A 20,589-nucleotide genomic window follows, 5' to 3' on the forward strand; every position below is an offset into this window, starting at 1 on the left:
CCAAATAAGACAAAAAAGTTACTCTTCTTCTGGCTGATTGTTCAATGAAGTAGCCTTGAAGTCGACATTGACGTAAGGGCCATTTGAGTCGGACTCGACTTCGACTTCGACCTTCCAGTGGTTTCTCTTTGAGTATTCATTCTCATCAAATCCATGGTTTGAATCATCCATAAACTGCCACTTGTATTCGGAAGTAGTACCATAGAGATTGTGAGAGAAACCCTCATTAACTTTCTTGAAGTCGTAATCAATGCCAGACATTCTGCTAATTTCTGGAAGCAAATGTCTCTTAACATGATGATGCAAATGTCTTCTGAACTTCTTGTTCAAAGAATTCATCTGAGGCTTGATCTTTTCATCATTGCCATGAATCTGGTTGGCAATGAAAGGAGGCATGTACTTAACATGCAAATTCAACGAATCAAACTCGTTGTCTCCAGATTCATCCTTGATGTATTTCTGGAATTCTCCCAAGCTGTCAAATGTCATCTCCTTGGCGGTTCTAGCACGTGGAGGAGCATCGAGATGTTCAAAGTGGACTGGCTCTGCGTAAATCTCCTCCTCCATGTGTTGGTTTCTCTTTCCCATCTTGAAAAATTTATATCAAAATTTGTTCGTAAATAAGTGTTGCTGATAAGCGATATAAGACTTTTAGCTTTAAACTAAACTCTCTGAAGAAAAAAGAGAAACGAATCTCTAAATCTTGAATCGGCCTAAGGAAGATTTCTGCTCTTTATATAGTAGATCTGTTGGCTGTAACGTGTCAGGTTTGCTGTGAATGCCTATTTTCTGGTCACGGCAGATTTCATTGCGTTCAATGAGTCAATCAATAAAGTCATCAGCTGTTGGGGAGTCCACACTTCCTCTTCTGGGCATTTTAGGGGAGTTCTCGGGGCTTCTACAGTTGCCGTAAGTCTGCCGTGGGGCTTTTACTGGCTTCCGCATGGATTATGCATGGCTTCCGTGGTGCTATCCCCGTGCCCCCACCTTTCAAAAAAGTCGCGCAACCTGGCATCAATATATTTTTCGTCATGCTATCCAAACTGCTACGTGTATCAAACATACCATTTTTCCTTTAGCATTGCCTATCATTATTCTTCCAGCTTCTTTTCCCTCATATAGTTCGATCTACAGCAAGCAAGTAGACTACAAACTCACCTAAAAAAAATCAATTCTACCCTTGGATAATTCGCCTTTTAATATTGAATTTCCCTCTTAAACCCAGCCTCAATACGTGCGGCTGTATTCACTTCTCCGGATTTTATTATAAACGTTTCTTTTTCTCGGCTTCTACGATGGAATTTGTCTTCCTATCTGAATGGTTTCTTATCGACGTCATTTGTCATTCGTATTTCTCAATTTATTTCGCAACTTGCTTGGCTATTTCTTGTTGCTTTCGACATCTCCAAGATCTATATCGTATGATCACTCTACTCATGGGCTTGTTTACTTTTGGCAATGTAAACAGCTGGCGGAGACTCAAGCTTCTGCTCCCGGACTAGATCTCTGGTGTACGGTAGTATTTAATATGCATTTGGTGTACGGTAGTTATATTTAGTGCTTCGCTGTCCAAGCCCCATCCGATCATGCGAGTCGATCGACTAAATTTCGTCTTCTTCTCTTCCTCTATGTTTCTTCTTGTTTTATACTCTGTGTCAACTCACTTTGCATCCATCTAATTCAGCTTTGTTTCAAACTATGTTCGGCCTTGGAACTCTTTTCTACTGTAAGTACGACTGTTTCTCTTTCTCTGCTGCTTTTACTAACTCTTCTTAGCGATTCTTTTTTTCGTCAATGGAATTGCTGTCCTCAGTGAAGACAGATTCTTGAATAGAATAGGCTGGGGCTCTTTCAAGCAGTCTCAGTCCACACAATCGGCTGCCTTCACAGATTACTCGAATGTGATGAATGGCGGTGGTTCTGCTTCCGCAGATGGAAGTCTCACAGGAGTCAAGTCTAGACTCATCAATTTGATAGCAGCAACTAGAACGCTTCTGCGATTACCTCTTATAGTTGTGAATGTCGTGGTCATTGTATACGATCTCATATTGGGTTGAGTATTTGCTACACAGGACTAAGATATATTTACTATTAGCTAATCATATTAAATTCAGTGATAACTTTATTTTGCCGTTTCATTATAGCTCCTCACAAAATTCCCAAGTATACCATAGCGACTATTGGTTTCCCAATCATATAAGCCGTCGATGTTATTTACTTCCTTTTTCCATTTCAATTGAGATTTTTTGAAAGTCAAAATCGTATCGTAGATGAGAATGTATTGTCTCAAGTTCTGCACCATAGAGACACGCTGCGACCGAAAGTTAGAGATGATATCATACACTAAGTCTCTTTCCTGGGACACTTGTCCAAACAGAAATACGTCAACACATGTGTCTATAGTACAGAAACAACCTGTACGTCCACACCCTGCAGAGCAATGAACCAGTACTGGAGCCTTCTCCGTACCAGTTTCCTTTAATATGAATCGCTTTAGTGATACCAAACAGAGCAACTCCTCGGATTTCACTGTAGCACCATAGTCAGCCCACGACAGTAGATGGACTTGCAATACTTTATGAGGTGGTTTGTCTCCAAGTTGTACCTGAAACCTTCTTACGACGGTATCTCCCTCACAGCCTTCCATGAGTTCAAACTTGTCCATGCTCTCAATAAGTTTTACTTTAACTTCAATTCCATTCGAGACATAGGTTCCTGCCTTCCAGTATGGAGCACATTTTTCCACCTCATTTTCTTTTTCAGCTGTCAATGAAAATACTATTGGAACCTTGTGATCACATATCACTCTCCAAAAATCACCAATAGTATCTTCTAAGGGTCCCTGAGTGGCGATATAGTTGAATTCACTCAACGGATACCTCAAATACGACGCATTAATGTACGAGCTTTCTCTGTCCAGCTCTCTGTCTTGTTTATCATATTTTTGAATCTTCACTCTTGCATGTTCGTACGGAAAGATATCCTTGTACCTGTTTTTCCTACCAAGTTCCACTCCGGCCGCAAGAATGGGAGTATCAGAGTTTGCATTATTAGATGTCTCAGGATGCATGCTTCGGCTCATAGCCTGATTGATTCTATCTCTTTCCTGAATTTGTAAACTGTTGAACTTCTTAGAGAGTTCGCTGGCACCAAAATCACTGCCAAATATATTCAGTAGCCATTTTGGGAGTCTTCGTTTCTGTGAATCCTCTAGAACTGTGGAGAGGTGAAGAGAGCTGTCGGGACGATTTGTAATAAGCTCTTCTTGATGACGCATTTTGTAAAAAGGAAAATGAACCGTTTCTGGTAGCGTGAAGCGAGATAATCCAGAGCAGTGCTCAGGAAATGCCCTGTATGCATCTGTAGGGGTGCCGGTAACGTCGTTATCAGCAAATCCATTTGCATGTGAGGAATATATATGAGATGAAGAATTGGGCAAGCTATCTGATGTGATTGTAGATGTAGCACTATTAGGGTGAGTTGATTCGCTTAAGGGGGTGTCTGTTTCTGTTGTTGACAGAGATGAAACAAATCTCGGGTATGTGGTTTCAAAGTTCTTAAGGCCACCAGAAAGAACACAAAGATGTGAGTTCCAGCGAGGACAGTTGGTGAATTTTGAAGCCAAATGACTGACAGAGCACGAAACATTCTCTGAGCTTGAAGTGGTATTGTCGTAAATTATTACTGTTGGGAGAGACAGGTTGTTACTGTTCAAATACGAAAGAAACAGTCTCTGGTCGTCTTCACCTAGAGTTTGAATACACTTCTCCAAGGTAAAGTGAGATCTTCTTAGCAAAGTTGAAGGTAAGCAAATATTGATTGCACCCCTAATGTGGGAATTACGATACTCTTGGAATGGACGAGCATCAAGTATCAACAATTTGTCATTATTCGAAATGAGATGAGCACAGTCATATCCGCGTAAAATTGTGGTACCCTTAGGAAGAGGAATATGACTTTCCTTGAACCTGGCGACTCTGGCAGGTAAAAATTCCGAGCTTCTAAATCTTGCTTGTAGAGACACAGAGGGGTGGAAGACAGAAGATGGAGATTTGGCCGAAATAGTGTCTGAACCCAAAGATGAAGAAGGTGACAGAATAGAGCTTGTGGATGGACAAGACGAATGTACGGGAGTAGAAGGGTTTAATGATGTACTCTTCGTACAATGATGCTGCGGCGAGTGGCCGGAAATTTCATTTTGCATGAGCGGTAAAGGTTTGGACATAATTAATGAATCGTTGGAAAAGAGATCTTCATCTGGCTCCTCTGTTATGGCCAAAGAAGATATGGATCTGTCGTCACTCTGATGGTGAGGAATATACTTTGAGGAGTTCAAAGAGGAATCGTCAACCAATGTCGAAGAGTCCGAAATAATGGACGACACGTCAGAAACTCGTTTGAAATGAGACGGTGAAGACTGTGTATTTTTGAAGTTCTTTGACGACGTATCACGGGAAAAATAGTCAGTGGAGTTGGGTACACTATCTCCAGGGAATGAATAATGAGGGGACTTTGCTACTGATGAGGACATAATGTATGTGAGTTAAGTCTTAAAAAAAAGATGAAGGACGTGATGATGGGAATAAAAATAAGGAACACTAAGATAACAGAAAGAAATGAATGGAGGGATCTCAATATTGGTGATGAAATATGGTTAATCTCTCTACTAATACCTTAATATCCTAATAATAAACGATGACGCTATTCTTTTCTTTTTATTTTCCCTTCCATAATATGTTAAGAAACGCGGGTGTTCTTTTCTCCTTTGGGTGGTAGTTTCGAGTCAAGGCTTGTTTCGAGTAGAGGGAGTAAGGCGTCGTAACAACACACAGATAATTTCAGCAACGAAGTGTATAATTGTTTGTTTGATAAGTGGCAAATACTTCTCCAGATGGTGGAGAATGAAGAATCTTGATATCTAGACTCAACGGCTTCTTGCCTATGACGACACAGGAAAAATAAAATCCCGGGGCCCTAGCCCGGTTTTTTTTTTTTACCCCCTGCAAACGGCGGTAAATGGCGATGGCTTTCGACGTTGGCTTCTAATGACCCTGCGCGGCTCGATGATTGGGTGTATCTCAAACACCGTGCGGAGCTCAAAGGTTGTGTTGCGTGTAGCTCGTCTATGAGTTTATGCAGTTTCTCCACTCATACTAGCAACCCTTATTTTATCCTCACAAATTAAAGGACCAGAATCATCGTCTCGTACCTCCTTTGATTGTTAGGCTATGCTATTTAAATCTACTGACGTCATACCCCTGTGTTAAATGTTCTGCCTTACCGTTGAGTGCCCTCCTTTCTCTTAGTGTATTTTGCATTTTTCTATTCCTTTGTGCTGGCCTTCCAATCATTTAAGTGGAGTAAGTTTATGCACCGTTCGAAACCCCAAAGTGTTTGTGTTCTAGACCGATAATCCATTCCAAATGAAATCAATTTCAGCCGCTTTTCTATTTACAGTACTTTCTTTTTGTATGTTTCATGACATATCTATGCTAATTTTAGATACTTTCTTATATGTGACCCTTTCCCTTATCCTGGGGTCCAATAAAAGTGCCTTCAATGTTCGTCGGATCCACCACTATTGATGCGGGCGAACTGGTTCCATCTCCTGTGAGTCCTAAACCCACAGATTTTCGTTCTGGCCGGCGATTTGATTCTTCTTCATTCTGCAAGTCGTCATCTGGAATATCTTCATCCTCAACGTCGGTCGTCTCTTCGTCTCCTTCCTCATCATCATAATCAACTTCATCATCGTAAATGTAATCAGGATCCTCATCCAGATCATCTTCTTCTTCTTCATCTTCTTCTGCCCCTTGTCCTTCTTCTTCATTTCGCTTTTCAGTCAATTTTGGGTCTTTCATTGTCTCATCTTCATGATTTCCTCCTTCTTGTTCCTCCGATCGACCGAACAATGATTTCAATCTCGGGCTCATTGAACCAATACTGCTGGCATCTCCATTACTAGGTGGCCGTCCATATGTCTCTGGTCTTTTTTCTCCGGGATCGTCTCCCTTATCGCTATAACTTTCATCCTCAGATAGATCACTTAGATTGGGAACGGGATTTCTCCAGAAATTAACGTCACTAAATTGATTTGATGTGTTGTTAATCCCAACAATATCAGCTCCTTTATTCCTCCTGGAAATGCTGACAGGTGGAAAAAACTGGTCCACTAATTCTCCAATGGAAACGTAAGATGACTTGTATCCTGCCATCTCTAGAAGCTCCAGATGAACTTCACCGTCAGGGTTGATCGTAAAGATACGAGAAGATGGAATACCCACACTTCTGTAAGATAACGCATCAGTAATCCTATTACCGAAGCCTGCAAAAAACGGTGTCTTAAGGTCCTTTCCCTGATTTGATGATGAAGTAGAAGAGATATTAGATGTCTTAGACCTAGCACTTTCTAATATATCTGTTCCTGTCATGGCTTCAGTATTGGCAGTTCCTGTGTCAGGTGTACTTGTATCAATATCTGTAAATGCTGATGGTGGGTCATCCAACTCGTTGCTCTCCACCGTGCCGTAGAATCCGAATTGCGAATTGATTGCTGCATCGTTTTCAGCAGTATCGGTATTTTGAGGGAAGTACAACTGCTCAATATCATTCAAGCAAGCCATCTTAAACACCTGAGGTTTCTTCAAAACAATTTCCCTTTTAAGGGCCTCCATTGTTCTATCAGGCGACAATACCACGGGTCCCAGTGGCAGCTTGTATCTGTCCTGAAATACCCCTGTCAAGTAGGATCGCGTCATATCAGAAAGTCCTACGGAACGAGCCGTCAAGTACATTATATTGTATCCATTGTTACCAATGTCGCTGAATAGCTTAGCAACGCCCTCATGAGTCCAATCTTTACCTAGCATGGTAAAGAAATGTCCAAGTGTATCCGATTTAGTGATAGTACCGTCAATATCGGAAATCACTATGGGAACGTTCCATTTCCACAAGTACAGATTCGCAGTAATAACTGATTTTCCCTTATTCACGCAATACTCGATGGTGTTTTGACCTTTTTTCAATGAGAGGCACTTTAATTGTTCGGATGTCAATCTAAGTGTCCTGAAATAAACAGCTCTATTCCCTGAAGAACCGGTCCCATGAGAAGAGTTTGATGCAGCATCTGTATCCTCAAAATCACTTGTCATTTCTCCAAGCGAGGCCGATGAGGAAGGTGAGATTTCGGATGAATTGTCGCTTGTAATCACATCTGTCGGTCTATCTTTATCCATACCATCGTCTGAAGTCACCATGTTACTCAAAATACGTATGTTTCCATGAAGATCTCTATCAACAAGAGAGTCCAAGTCGGCATCTGGCCCAAATTCATCGGCTAGAAGCTGTTTGACCACCTGATCAGAGTTATGTATGTCTTTATCGTCACTCTTGTATCCATGTGTGTCGAGTAGCACATCACCATTGGCGTCCACAGTACTTGGTATATTCTTTTTGGTTAGTTTACCAGATAACTTCTTGGCACGTTCAAATGAAGAGACTGTATTTGATTTGTGAATATTCTTTGAGGAGTTGATGTCCATTCTGTCAATCATATCTGTAAGTCCATCGGTGGCACCAGCCTCTTGAGCTCCTTCCCCAATATCTAGATAGTCCGGTTCGTCATCTCTGCTGCTCAATTCGGTAGATGACTGACCCTTGGGACTGCTGCTGGGAGAAGATGCAGGGCTTATCACGGGGGAAGTCTGCAGCTCCCGGGGAACTTTGGCATGAGTCTCAAACACAAAGAAAGCCTCGCCGCCGTCTCCTAATTTCATTGGAATATCAGTAGATTCACCGTTGACTTTAATTTCCACCTTTTTTTGCGACGGACGAAGTAATTGGAACTTGCCGAAACGAACATGGAAGGGGGAACAATAGAGCTCTCCATCCTCGTGCTCAACGACTATGACGTCAATAGCACCAGACAATGTGGCCGGATTGATCGAGCTCCATGTCTTGGAAACAGAACCAATAGCTCTGCCAACGTACTGCATGGATTGTGTACAAAGGTCAGAGTTCTAACTAACAACGAGTAATTATAATAAGCCGAGGTAAATCCTGCCACTTGTTGAGCAATGAGATGGCTCGATCTTTTTTTTTGTAGGGGTAGCGAATCCGTGTCTTTACTTTTTGTGGGGGCAGCCTCTAATATACAACAATAAGAATGTCATATTGATATTAAAATTACTATTGAAAGGCAAAGTTAGAAGTATAGAAAAAGAGAGCACACAGTACGGCACGGCAACAAAAAAAAGTGATATAATTACAAATCTAGGCTCTCCTTAATACCAGAAGTCTTGGCATGTTCAACGGATCCTGTAGATTCCAAGTTGTTGCAGAAACTATCCACCTGTCCACTGATGACCAAGTTCTCATACTTAGAGGGAACTTGAGGAAGCTTGAACTGGGTAGTCCAATCAGGTTCACTCACCTGTGCTTTAGGATCGATCTTCAACTTTTGACTGTTCTCTTGCTGAGCTCTGAGTTTCCATTGCTTGACTTTGGTTATTTCACGGGAAAGTGATCTCTGGAAGTAATTGAAGTTACCCAAATTGTGGTTGAAGTTATCTATAGCCTCAGTAAGCTGCTCGGCGTTCTGAACAGTACCATTCAAATAGTTTGAAGTCAACTCAAGATCTTCACCATAAATAGCTGAGATGTCAAGTTCCTGTATTTTCAAGTTGATCAAATGAGAATTTCTGATAGTGGCTGGCACTGACTCAAAGATGTTCTTGTAAGAAAGACGATTCTCTATGAGGTTTTTGGCAATAAATCTTGTCTCCGAATCCCATGTTTTCAGGAAAGCATCGCTGATTCTCAACACCTTCAAGCTTAGCAAGCTGTCCAAAGCACTTGAAGGATCATACACAACTAGCAAAGCAGGGAAATCATCTCTGTGCTCCTTTCTGTTGGTCTCTTGAAGGCGCAGAATGGACTCAATTAACGTCTGTCTCAGATGTTTACCGCTTATACATGTAATAAACCATCCCAAAAGCTTGGCTCCAATTTTGCTCTCTCTTAGTTTGGAGAGAAATTCAGTCTGAAATTTTGCATTAGAAGATCTTGTGTTGAAAACATCGTCTCCACTTGTATGCTGGGTAGGGAAACTGATAAGATGACAAATGTTGATCACAGATGTCTCCTTGTTGTCGAATCCATATATGGGGCCCGATGAAGTTCCAGGGTAATGGTTCTCTCCGATCTTGGCAAGCTTCAATGCAACACTCGCATTGATCTCTACAGAGAATGGCTTAGGAAATGGTATTTCTTCAGACATTTTTGTATTAACGTAGCTGGTAGCGGTTGATACTTACTATCGGAGACATTTTCTATTCTCTCCTTTTACTTTTTCAACTCCTATTCATTTATCTCTAGCTGAAAATTTTTTTTCACCTGGGCTTCCACGAAAATTTTTCAGCCGGTCCGTAGTGGCAGAAATTATGTTAGTCAGATCTCGCAGACGACTATCACCACTACTGAGATTGCATAGCGATAGACAAGAAGTAATCGTATCATAGATCTTTTGCTTTTTTTTTTTTCTGCAAACCATGGCTTCTGAAATACCGACTTCATCAGCTACTAAAGCTGACAGCAATGTGGAGAAGAAAGTTGAGGAAATTACTGAAGGATTGAAAAAGACTTACTTGGATGAGGAGACTGGAGAACAGGTGTCGAAATCTGAATTGAAGAAGAGAAAGAAGATGAGGGCTGTTGCTGCAAAGAAGGCGGCAAAGAAGGCCAAAACTAAATCCACTGCTCCAAAAGTTCCTAAGAACAAGGATGAGTTGGCCAACTTGAACCCTAATCAGTACTTTGAAATTAGAAGTGCTCGTGTGGATGCTCTTAGAAAACCGCATAGTGAGACTAACCCTTATCCTCACAAGTTTAGCGTTTCCATTCAGCTCGATGATTTTAGAGAGAAATACGGTTCATTGAAAAAGGGAGAGACTTTGCAAGATGTCGAAGTTTCTATTGCGGGAAGAATCATGGTGAAGAGAGAATCTGGTTCCAAGTTAAAGTTCTACAGTCTTTCCAGTGATGGTAACACTTTGCAGGTGATGGCTCAGGCACAGGATGCTGTGGATGATTTCCAAGAAAGTCATAAGGAGTTAAGAAGAGGTGATATCATCGGTGTTGTTGGATACCCGGGAAGAACTAACCCTGCCAAAGGTGGTGAAGGTGAGATCTCCGTGTTCGCCAAACAGGTCAAACTCTTAACGCCATGTTTACATATGTTACCAACAGAGCACTATGGTTTCAAGGATCAGGAGGCCAGATACAGAAAAAGGTACTTGGATTTGATCATGAACAAGTCCAAGAGAGACATCTTCATTACCAGATCGAAGATCATTCAATATATAAGAAGGTTCTTGGACTCCAGGAGATATATTGAAGTCGAAACTCCTATTTTAAATATCATTGCTGGTGGCGCCACCGCCAAGCCTTTTGTTACTCACCACAATGACTTGGATATGGATATGTACATGAGAATTGCTCCTGAGTTGTTCTTGAAGGAATTGGTTGTCGGTGGTATGGACAGAGTGTATGAGATTGGTAGACAATTCAGAAACGAGAGTATTGATATGACCCACAATCCTGAGTTTACCACCTGCGAATTTTACCAGGCTTACGCTGATGTTTATGACTTGATGGACATGACTGAGATACTTTTCTCTGAGATGGTCAAGACAATCTGTGGTGATTACAAGATTGATTACCAACCGGATGGCCCCGAAGGAAAATCTTGGACCATTGATTTTTCCAGACCTTGGAAGAGAGTCAACATGATGGAAGAATTGGAGAGAATATATGGAGCCAAATTCCCACCTGCTGATCAGCTTGGTACTGAGGAGACCACTAAGTTCTTGAAGAAGGTTCTTATAGATCATAAGATGGACTGTCCTCCACCTTTAACCAATGCCAGAATGTTGGACAAGTTGGTCGGTGCTATCGAGGATAGCAGTATCAATCCAACATTCATCTTCGGTCACCCACAAATTATGTCTCCATTGGCTAAGTACGACAGAAAGATTCGTGGTTTGTGTGAAAGATTCGAAGTCTTTGTTGGTACCAAGGAAATCTGTAACGCCTATACCGAGTTGAATGATCCATTTGATCAGAGGGCTAGATTCGAGGAGCAAGCCAAACAGAAAGACCAAGGTGATGACGAGGCTCAGCTTATTGATGAGACCTTCTGTGATGCATTGGAGTACGGTTTGCCTCCAACTGGTGGTTGGGGTTGTGGTATTGACAGAATTTGTATGTTCTTGACCAACAGTAACACTATCAGAGAAGTTCTTTTGTTCCCTACTTTGAAGCCAGATGCTCTTGCCAAGGGTGAGAAGGATGAATGAAGTATTTCTTTATAAGATGGTCTTTTCCCCTTCATTTTGCGATCGTATATCTAAATATCATGTCAATCGTATTTTGTACCTTTTTTATCTCTAAAGGCTTATATTGAGAATTTACTCAGGTTATTTTTCTTATCTGATTCTTAAATAATCGAAGAACATACGACACACTCGAGATATCTTGGGTCTTATTCCTTGTACTTATCTTCTCAACCGTTTACAGCGTTCTCAGACTTAACTGAATTTATTTGTTATCCTTTACAATCAAAAGTGTTTGTGTAATATTTACAAAATTATTTGACATTATATAAAGATAGCTGAAGTTCCAATATAATAAGTAATACTTTAGGTTAAAAGTAGCCCCTAAAAAAAGTCAAAAGTGGGTTCGTGGTGCAATGGTTAGCACGTTACCTTCCGGAGGTACATGGTTGTGGGTTCGAATCCCGCCGGGCCCTATTTTTTTACTAAACGAGACGATACGACTCACTAGTTAGTACGTTGATGTCGCATATCAAGACCGAAGTCATATATTGTTGTGGGGCAAAATTTTCCGTTCAACTTTTATTGGCTGATTGTCTCGGTTTGGGGAAACCTTCATAACTAATCAGAGTCTGCTCTGCTGATTGATTATAATTCAATCGGGAGAAAGAAGCCTGAGCTGGACCATTGTCTGTTTCTTACCTTTTGGCTGACTAGCTTCTAGTTATCTTATCCTATCGATCATTTCGATCATGTATGAAAAATTAAGATACCGGAAGAATCACAACGTTTTTTGACTTGTCCCCAAATGCCGCTAATCAAGGGTGAAAAATTTAGGAATCTATAAATTTCAACTTCCCCTTTGTAATCATTTATGAATCAGCCTTACAGAAAGAATCGAAACGTTTCTCGGTCTTGATCATTTTGCTTTAAAAGAGCTTGAATGAAAAATTTAAAATTTCTCCTTTAGCCTGTTTGTTCTCTTTTTCTTTTCTCTTCTTTTTAAGAAAGATGGACAACTCTTGCTTTGTGTAGCTTTCCGTGTCCTCTCGCTTCTTTTGTTATTTACAAGGACTTAGTATGTGCGGAATTATAGGTTTAGTGTGCTCAGATCCGGAAGCCAACTGTGCTTCAGAGCTCTTCGATGGATGCCTGTATTTACAGCATAGGGGTCAGGACGCTGCCGGAATTGTTACCTGTGGTAAAGGTGGTAGATTTTACCAATGTAAGGGTAATGGTATGGCCAGAGATGTGTTTACTACGCAACGTATGAAAGGTTTAGTGGGTAATATGGGTATCGCGCATCTTCGTTATCCCACTGCCGGTTCAAGTGCTAACTCTGAAGCTCAACCTTTCTATGTGAATGCTCCTTATGGCATTTCTTTGGGCCATAATGGTAACTTGACCAACGGTGAAGAATTGAAGGATTATATGGACGAGGTTGTTCATAGGCACATCAATACCGATTCTGATTCCGAGTTGTTATTGAACTTGTTTGCCGCTGAGCTTGCTACATACGATAAGTCAAGAGTCAACAACAGTGATATTTTCAAGGCACTTCAAGGTGTATACACCATGGTTCGTGGTGCTTATGCCTGTGTTGCAATGTTGGCTGGTTATGGTGTGATTGGCTTTAGGGATCCTCATGGTATTAGACCACTAGTGATTGGAGAAAGATTGAGAGAAAATGGTTCAAGAGATTACATGGTTGCGTCAGAATCTGTTGTGTTGAGAGCTCATGGCTTTCAGGTCTACAGAGACATTATGCCCGGGGAGGCTGTCATAATTCCCAAGGCCACAATGATTCCTGAATTTAGACAGGTTGTTCCTAGATTATCGTATACTCCTGATGTTTTTGAGTATGTGTATTTTGCAAGGCCTGATTCTGTACTGGATGGAATTTCTGTTTACAGATCCAGACTGGAAATGGGTACCAAGTTGGCTGAAAACATTACTGATGCCTTCAGGAAGGTGGGTAAGGATATTAATAAGGAGGTGGATGTTGTCATTCCTGTGCCTGACACCTCAAGGCATGCTGCTCTTCAGTGTGCCGTTACTTTGAATTTGCCTTATAGAGAAGGCTTCATAAAGAACAGGTATGTGGGACGTACTTTCATCATGCCAGATCAATCCCAGCGACAATCAAGTGTGAGGAGGAAGTTGAACGCCATGGCCTCTGAGTTTTACGGTAAATCTGTACTTCTTGTGGATGATTCCATTGTTAGAGGTACCACTTCGAAAGAAATTGTTTCCATGGCTAGAGAGTCTGGTGCCAGAAAGGTGTATTTTGCGTCCTGTGCTCCTGTGATTAGATACAATCACATCTATGGTATCGACTTGGCTGATAACAAACAGCTTGTTGGCTTTAATCGGACCGAGGATGAGGTTTCTGAAGTTATCGGGGCAGATAAAGTATTCTACCAAAAAATTGATGACTTGTTTGACTGCTGTAAGAGAGACGACAAGATTAAAGATCATGAGATGGAATTGGCCCTGACACCTGTTACATCTAGAGATGACAGTGTGAAATCTTATATCCAGTCTTCCACACCGCTGCCTGACTTTGATGGGTTCGAGGCTGGCGTATTTACCGGCAAATATGTTACTGGTGATGAATCCGAATATCTGTGTGTTGCCGAGAAATCTAGAGCTCGAAATGAAAAGTTGAAAAGAGCTGCAGGAACCGATCAAAATTTAGACGTTGCCGATCTAAAGGCTCCTTCCGAAATAAATATCTACAACAGCGGTGACTACTAAGTTATCGACTGATATCATCAAAAATATATAAACTAATACAAAAAAAGGAGGAAAACAAGCACCAACTGAACGTTAAAAGTTGGTATTTTCTTAAGTCCTGACACTAAAAGTTTCTGAGTGTATTGATCTTGAACATTTTTTTTATGTGAGATCTGAAAATTTTTACTAGGTTAGTTACTCATCTTAGCATTACAAGGAATAAAAGAAAGTCTGAAAGAGTCTCCTCGATAATGGCTAAACATTACTTAACACCGGCAACAGTAATAGAATCGGATTCTGATGACTCTTTGGATGATGACAGTATAGAGAACGACGAGTATGAACCTCCCAGATCGTATGTGAAAGTGACGGGGATGAAGAAGGTTAAGGAACTCAGTGATCATCATTTGAAGAAGAATCCGAATCAACAGCTATGGTTGCTCAAGATTCCTAAAGAGATAGAGGTGTCCAAAATTAGCAGTATACCGATCAACAGCATAGGAGAGCCTGAATTGTTTGAAGTGGAGGGGAAACAATACAAAATAGGAGAGGATCTCACCTCGATCAACGCTAATAATGAAAAGGACCAGAAGTATACTCTCTTACAAGTGGCTGGCAGCTCAAGCTATAAAGTTCAATCGGATATTAAGATCTCGAGGTTTTTCAACGTTTCGCAAAGCGTGACATTTCCTGAAGTCAATTGGAGTAAAGTGACTACTCCTAAAGAGCGGGTTATGCCTGTTGAAGGACTCAGAATGAGACATTTCCCTACAGGATACTACATTCGAGACTACAATGAGGCTAAAGAACCATTAATTCCTGAGAAGAAGAGAACGGCGGAAGAAGTTGTTGTTACAGAGGAAGAGGAGCCTACGAGGAAGCACCATAAGCATAAGACGGAGAAGAAGAAGAAGAAGCATCATCATAAGCATTAAAGAGATGACTTCTTAATAATTTCATAGAACTTTTCTTTATAAGAAAGCAACAAACTGGACTAATGTACAAAACAAAACATGAATAAATTATACTCTTCCCGAGTAATCCTTAAGAATACCCTTCATATGCATGTTAGTGATCTTACCTCTACGAGGTTTCTTCTGCTTTCTCTGCTGGATAGGAGCGTCCTTCTTATTCCTCAAACTTTCAGGATCGACATTTGTAGGTTTCAAGCCGTTATCCACCAAAGCCTTAACAAGATCGTCAGCTTTGGGGACTTCAACCTTCGACCACAAATCATAAAATTCAAGGTCCATTCTATCGCCCACTTCCAGCTGTTCATAGTTTAGCCAAATATGCCGTGGAGCATTTTCCTTCTTGGTCTTATGCACTATAATCTTATTTTCCTTCTCTAATTGGGTAATGGTTGACAAACAACCGTTCCAACCGTCTCTCAACTGCTTGACAGATAAACCTTGAAAAGTGGGTTGATTCTCCAACACTTTCAATAAGTCCTCAGCAGTTTTGATGTTATGCAACGATAAATACTCCAAGGACTTATTGACTGGATCATATTTTATTCTATCAACGTTTGCAAGACATTTCAATAACTGAGGGTCAACTCTACTACGCATCTGTTGTTCCAACTCCTGGATAGTCACAGGTCTATCACTGCTCTTGATGAAATCAGATGCGGTCATCAATCTGATTGACAAATTAGAGCCCACAGCAGGGATCATCGAAGAAACAGACACAGACTTATAATCGGGAGAAGACGGAGTATCAACCTTTCGAGGCCTTTTACTATTGGACTCATCATTGATAGAGCGCTTCAATGTACTCCTAATGCTCTTGGGACTGGGATTAACCGTTCTCCTTTGAGCAGGAAGAGTCGCCGAAGCGCGCTTCAAAGATCTCTTGAATGCTGTGAGTTGAGAAGCAAGAGAATCCGGCATGATGCGACGATCACAAGAAGAAAGACTGATGCCTTCGAGGGAACAGAACAATATACCCGTGCTTTAGAACAATTCATCATATTTGAGCGTCGCGACTATTTTCTTTTTCATCCATTTTTTTTTCATGCTGGCTGAAAATCAAGTCAGTAAGATTTCTTTCTCGGTTCCTCTCCTTCTTCTTCTTAGTCCATAACTCGTTTACCGGAACAGTGGTAATGGAAAGATGATACTATTTTCAGAATTTCTGGGAAAACCTGCCCTTTACTGTTATACTGTATACCGGAGTGAGTGAAATTAAAATCCTATCCTTTTTTTGGAGTCAGTTTTAAAACCATCGTCGTTGGAGGTCTGCCCTATGGTATTGACTCATGAAATGATGATGACCTGATAACTGATACATACAAACGAACTATATAAAACTTAAACGTAATGTTATTCGAGATGTGGTGATGCTAGACCTCTATTTTGGCCACTTTTGACCCTCCAAACCTTTGAATAGCATTAAAGCTTAATCTGGTGTAGAGATGACAAATTCTCGGAATGACTTTCGGGAACTACAGATTCGAATGGAAATTGACGTTGAAGTTGAAGCTGAAATTTTTTTCTCCTATCTAAATTAGTGAGGTACTTGTGGTTTATCATTTCTTGTTGTACATAGCATAGAGGACTATGTCTTTTTTATTAAAGTCTTCAGTTGTGACGGCGCTATATGTGTCTCGATCATTGGCAGCCAGAAAGGTGATACCTACTGCCTGTAGGCTTTCTCCTGTTGTATACAGACTTACAAAACCAAACCAGATCAGACTCTACTCTGATAAAAAGGGTGGTGCCAATAGCTCTACTAAGGGAAACGACAAATTTTCATCCATTTTGAACGATGATTTGTTAGAGAAAGCTGGTTTAGACACCGATAAGTCAAAATCAGACAAAGCAGCGGATGCTAAAGCAAAGGAAACGGAGTCGAATGAAGAACAAGATACCACAGGCGAAGATGATGAATTTGCTAAGACTAAGAAAAGAAGAAACAATACGAAATCCACAATTGATAAGAAGAAAGAGAGATATTCCAGATTGTTCTGGTGGTCGTCATTAGGTGCTGGCATAGCCTTTGGCATGTACCTCTGCAGAGACTGGGACCAAGAAAAAGAACCGGACTTATATAGAGAGGATGAAAATGGTTATACTCTTAAGAAAATGTGGACTAGACTCCATAAGAGAGTGAGTGGAGTGTCTGAGGTTTTCAGTGAACCTGCTTTCAATGACTTGCTACCACCACCACCACCCGAACCCTATAGACATCCACTTACTTTGGTTGTGGAATTAGATGACACTTTGATCCACTCTAATTGGGACCATACGAAGGGCTGGCGAACTGCCAAGAGACCCGGCGTCGACTACTTTCTCGGATACTTGTCTCAGTACTACGAAATCGTTGTGTTCTCTAAGTCTTCGATGGCCTTTGCTGAAGGACCGGTTGGAAAATTGGATCCATATCACGCCTTTATCTCATATTCATTGTTCCGCGAAGTGTGCAGATCTAAGGATGGTAAAGTCGTTAAGGATTTGAGTATGATGAACAGACCTTTGAGTAAGCTGATAATGATTGATCCCCATGGAGATTGTGCCTCTTTACAGCCCGAAAATAACATTCCATTAGACAAGTGGAATGGTAGTAAGGATGACAGGCTCATTGCTCTAATTCCTTTCCTCGAATACGTGGCCACCACTCCTGTAAATGATGTTAGAAAGGTTCTTGCATCTTTCCAGGATAAGAAAAAGATCCCTGAAGAATTTGCTCTACGAGAACACAAGTTACGGGAGGCCTGGAAGGAGGAGCAAAAGGTTAGACAAGAAAACTCTTTTCTATCCAAGGTTCTTGGCATTCCACCTGCATTGAGATACCAAAGAAAAATGCCTCTAGATTTGATCAGAGAGGCAGGACAGAAGAATTACGAAAACATGTATACATATTTGAAGGAGAATGGTGATAAGATGTTAAAGGAGGAGGAACAGAAGACTAAAGAAATGCTTGCCGATCAGAAGTTGACTCTAGGCAAGATTGTTACCGAGGGTATGCCAACTGCCGAGGACATCGCTAAGCAGCAGGCAGACGCTGCAGAGAAAACGCAGTAACCCACCTTCCTACCTTTATGACGTTTCACGGTCTTTATTTTTTCCTGTTTGATTTTTTATTTACCCTTTTCCTGTGTTTTCTTGTCATCTGTTTGTACATAACAAAGCACCGATAACTTTCTTTTTGGTTCATAAATTTCATAAGTAACCAAGCGACTTCGTCGAATCAAAGTCCTTATCCGTTAGCGTGTAACTGAGAAGTAAGCCATCAATGTAAACCAAATAGAGTAGATAACGGCAGTGACCGATTTTTTTGTATGTCAATCCAATCAAGGTGCGGATTCCTAATGCACTACCTGTGGACAACTTTTCATAATTGGGGACAACGTACTCCTGTCTCATACCGTATATGCCTCTGTATTCAGTTAAACGGAATACTGATACCAATCCCACTTGAGAAGCTACAATATAGCAACTTAGTTCTGGAATCACGAGACTCAACGAAAGACGATCAGAATGCGACATCTCTTCATTTGGAGCCTTATACTCAAAAAGATTAGAAACCGTGGCATTGTGAAGTAACCTATTTACTCGAAATAAGCCGACCTGAACTTTTCCAGACACCAAAAGAAACTGAAGATTAAAAGCGGGACTGGAAACGACGGGCTCCCAATAATGTTTTGCATTCTTAGACTTGTGATCCGGACATTTACCTCGTTGTTTGAGGTTGTAGTAATCATCATACATCTTTTTTATGCGTCTGAACCTGTCAGTATCTGTAGTAAGCGACTTGAAGCTCCTAGAATAGTATGGATCGTTAAATGAAAGAGTAGGAATGAAAAAATTCTGAAACTCTGCCGCTAGACCAAGGTGACTAGAATAACATTCATCAGATTCCGTTCTCAATATCTTACTCTCGTTGAGTACACGATTCACTGTGACATTATCATGATCGACCCATGGATCACCAGTGACTAATTGAAGAGAGTTAACCTTTTTGAAATATTTTCCGTTTACGTAATGGGTTGTCCAGATATCACCGCTCATTACAGATCGACTGACCACTTGAGGTCTAATAAATCGAACAGATATGCCTAAGTCATTGTCATGAGAGACAACAAAGGAGAATTTAAACACAACCAATTCTTTAGAAATAGAACCTGCGGAAACATAAACTGCACTATCACTACTCGAATCTCTTATAAAAGAAACAGATGGAATGTTATGCACCAACTGATGAGTAACAACCGAGAAAACCTTTCTAGTCTTCTCATCGTAGTAGAAAAGAGTGATGCGCTGAGTATTATCTGAGACAACAATCAAGTTTCCCAATGTATCAACACCCCAAGCAGAAGATTTCATGACCAATTCAATATCAGGATTAATCGTATAAATCTGTCTCAAAGCCTTGGTTCTAGCTATACTACTAATAACCTCTTCCACAAGAGACTGTGTGTAGTATATAAGAACTCGGCCATCATCCACCGTTATATTCAAGACTTCTTTTCCAAGCAAATAGCCAATACTCATGAAGTTGATTGAATGAGGATAGTAAGGCCATGTAGAGTTGTTCCTTTGCAGCTCTGTAGTAACAGAAGGACGAGTTTCAAATTCCAAAACAGGGTCCCATGACTGAGTCTCAGATAAAGAGATAGGCTCAAATACTTCGACGGCAGAGTTTGCAGCAATGAAGATAAGATCATGTTTCTGAGAACATACTGCAATGTTATTTTTATACTTTCTCTCAAAGAAGAAACTCATTCGATTGACACGATGAAACTTCAATGTTAGTGGATCTGGATATTTGACAGCAGGCTGAATTCTCACAGCATGTTCTAAAGTTTCCGAGGCTTGAAAAGACGGTTCTAGATTCACGTTGAAAACTGAAGAATGATTCTCAAAGTTGGCAAATGTATCGTTGGAGTTCACAGGAAGTCCCAACTCCGCAAGGTTTCTGGTCAAAGTCTCCGGATACTTTTTGCCAAGGTTAGAGAATTCTGTGTATCCATCACCAACAGTAAATTGAAGAGTACCGTAATCGTCTCTGACAAATGCACCATTCCTCTGTTGGTCGTCGTCGGAGTCTTGTTTCTCTTCACCGTACTCTTGTCCCTCGAGGCTCGAAACGGAAAAATGCCGAGAGTAATATCGGTCTTCATCATTGCGATAGAATGGGTAAAGATAGTTCTGAGGCACTTCAGTCGAGGCTTCCAAGTTAGCACTGGATGAAACGCTCTCACGACTACTGTTCCTAGAGTCATTGTGCCCACCGTGCAAACCCACAGAGCTCCCGTTGATCACACTTTGCTCGATGCCGCAAAAATTGAGAAACCTTTCAAATCGGCGCCGATGTTCGGCATCCTGAAGTTTCATCTTGATTCTCATGCCATCCTTTTTCATCGGCTTATCTCTTTCGCCAAGAAATGAAAACTCCATTGAAGACTGCGAAGAACTTAGAGAAGTACCCGCTTTTGCATCCTTAACTTCTTCCTGCAATATGAGGTCATCCGGATCCATGAACAGCAGGAAGAGATGAAGAAACTACAGCTATCGGGAAA

General features: G+C 41.0%; 10 protein-coding genes and 1 non-coding gene across 11 annotated transcripts; 5 read left to right on the plus strand and 6 right to left on the minus strand.

Moving 5' to 3' along the window:
* Positions 1-18: 18 nt before the first annotated feature.
* FOA43_000754 (uncharacterized protein) lies at positions 19-588 on the minus strand (the record flags this gene model as incomplete). The annotated part of the gene is made up of 1 exon (XM_038921081.1): positions 19-588. The coding sequence occupies one exon, from the start codon at positions 586-588 to the stop codon at positions 19-21; it is 570 nt and encodes a 189-aa protein (XP_038777009.1).
* A 1,534-nt stretch (positions 589-2,122) lies between these two features.
* Positions 2,123-3,277, minus strand: FOA43_000755 (uncharacterized protein; the record flags this gene model as incomplete). Its single annotated transcript, XM_038921082.1, has 1 exon — positions 2,123-3,277. The coding sequence occupies one exon, from the start codon at positions 3,275-3,277 to the stop codon at positions 2,123-2,125; it is 1,155 nt and encodes a 384-aa protein (XP_038777010.1).
* A 2,233-nt stretch (positions 3,278-5,510) lies between these two features.
* Positions 5,511-7,994, minus strand: FOA43_000756 (uncharacterized protein; the record flags this gene model as incomplete). The annotated part of the gene is made up of 1 exon (XM_038921083.1): positions 5,511-7,994. One exon carries the CDS (start codon positions 7,992-7,994, stop codon positions 5,511-5,513), a length of 2,484 nt encoding a protein of 827 aa, XP_038777011.1.
* A 269-nt stretch (positions 7,995-8,263) lies between these two features.
* FOA43_000757 (uncharacterized protein) lies at positions 8,264-9,277 on the minus strand (the record flags this gene model as incomplete). The annotated part of the gene is made up of 1 exon (XM_038921084.1): positions 8,264-9,277. The coding sequence occupies one exon, from the start codon at positions 9,275-9,277 to the stop codon at positions 8,264-8,266; it is 1,014 nt and encodes a 337-aa protein (XP_038777012.1).
* Positions 9,278-9,548: 271 nt separating this feature from the next.
* KRS1 (lysyl-tRNA synthetase) lies at positions 9,549-11,354 on the plus strand (the record flags this gene model as incomplete). Its single annotated transcript, XM_038921085.1, has 1 exon — positions 9,549-11,354. The coding sequence occupies one exon, from the start codon at positions 9,549-9,551 to the stop codon at positions 11,352-11,354; it is 1,806 nt and encodes a 601-aa protein (XP_038777013.1).
* Positions 11,355-11,732: 378 nt separating this feature from the next.
* On the plus strand, positions 11,733-11,806 carry FOA43_000759. The gene has a single exon. It is a non-coding gene; the product is annotated as a tRNA-Arg (tRNA).
* A 604-nt stretch (positions 11,807-12,410) lies between these two features.
* Positions 12,411-14,087, plus strand: ADE4 (amidophosphoribosyltransferase; the record flags this gene model as incomplete). Its single annotated transcript, XM_038921086.1, has 1 exon — positions 12,411-14,087. The coding sequence occupies one exon, from the start codon at positions 12,411-12,413 to the stop codon at positions 14,085-14,087; it is 1,677 nt and encodes a 558-aa protein (XP_038777014.1).
* A 230-nt stretch (positions 14,088-14,317) lies between these two features.
* Positions 14,318-15,001, plus strand: FOA43_000761 (uncharacterized protein; the record flags this gene model as incomplete). Its single annotated transcript, XM_038921087.1, has 1 exon — positions 14,318-15,001. The coding sequence occupies one exon, from the start codon at positions 14,318-14,320 to the stop codon at positions 14,999-15,001; it is 684 nt and encodes a 227-aa protein (XP_038777015.1).
* An 87-nt stretch (positions 15,002-15,088) lies between these two features.
* Positions 15,089-15,958, minus strand: FOA43_000762 (uncharacterized protein; the record flags this gene model as incomplete). The annotated part of the gene is made up of 1 exon (XM_038921088.1): positions 15,089-15,958. The coding sequence occupies one exon, from the start codon at positions 15,956-15,958 to the stop codon at positions 15,089-15,091; it is 870 nt and encodes a 289-aa protein (XP_038777016.1).
* Positions 15,959-16,627: 669 nt separating this feature from the next.
* On the plus strand, positions 16,628-18,091 carry FOA43_000763 (uncharacterized protein; the record flags this gene model as incomplete). Its single annotated transcript, XM_038921089.1, has 1 exon — positions 16,628-18,091. The coding sequence occupies one exon, from the start codon at positions 16,628-16,630 to the stop codon at positions 18,089-18,091; it is 1,464 nt and encodes a 487-aa protein (XP_038777017.1).
* Positions 18,092-18,229: 138 nt separating this feature from the next.
* On the minus strand, positions 18,230-20,548 carry FOA43_000764 (uncharacterized protein; the record flags this gene model as incomplete). Its single annotated transcript, XM_038921090.1, has 1 exon — positions 18,230-20,548. One exon carries the CDS (start codon positions 20,546-20,548, stop codon positions 18,230-18,232), a length of 2,319 nt encoding a protein of 772 aa, XP_038777018.1.
* Between the last annotated feature and the right edge of the window lie 41 nt (positions 20,549-20,589).

Source organism: Brettanomyces nanus, chromosome 1, assembly GCF_011074865.1.
Source record: "Brettanomyces nanus chromosome 1, complete sequence".
Taxonomy (NCBI): domain Eukaryota; kingdom Fungi; phylum Ascomycota; class Pichiomycetes; order Pichiales; family Pichiaceae; genus Brettanomyces; species Brettanomyces nanus.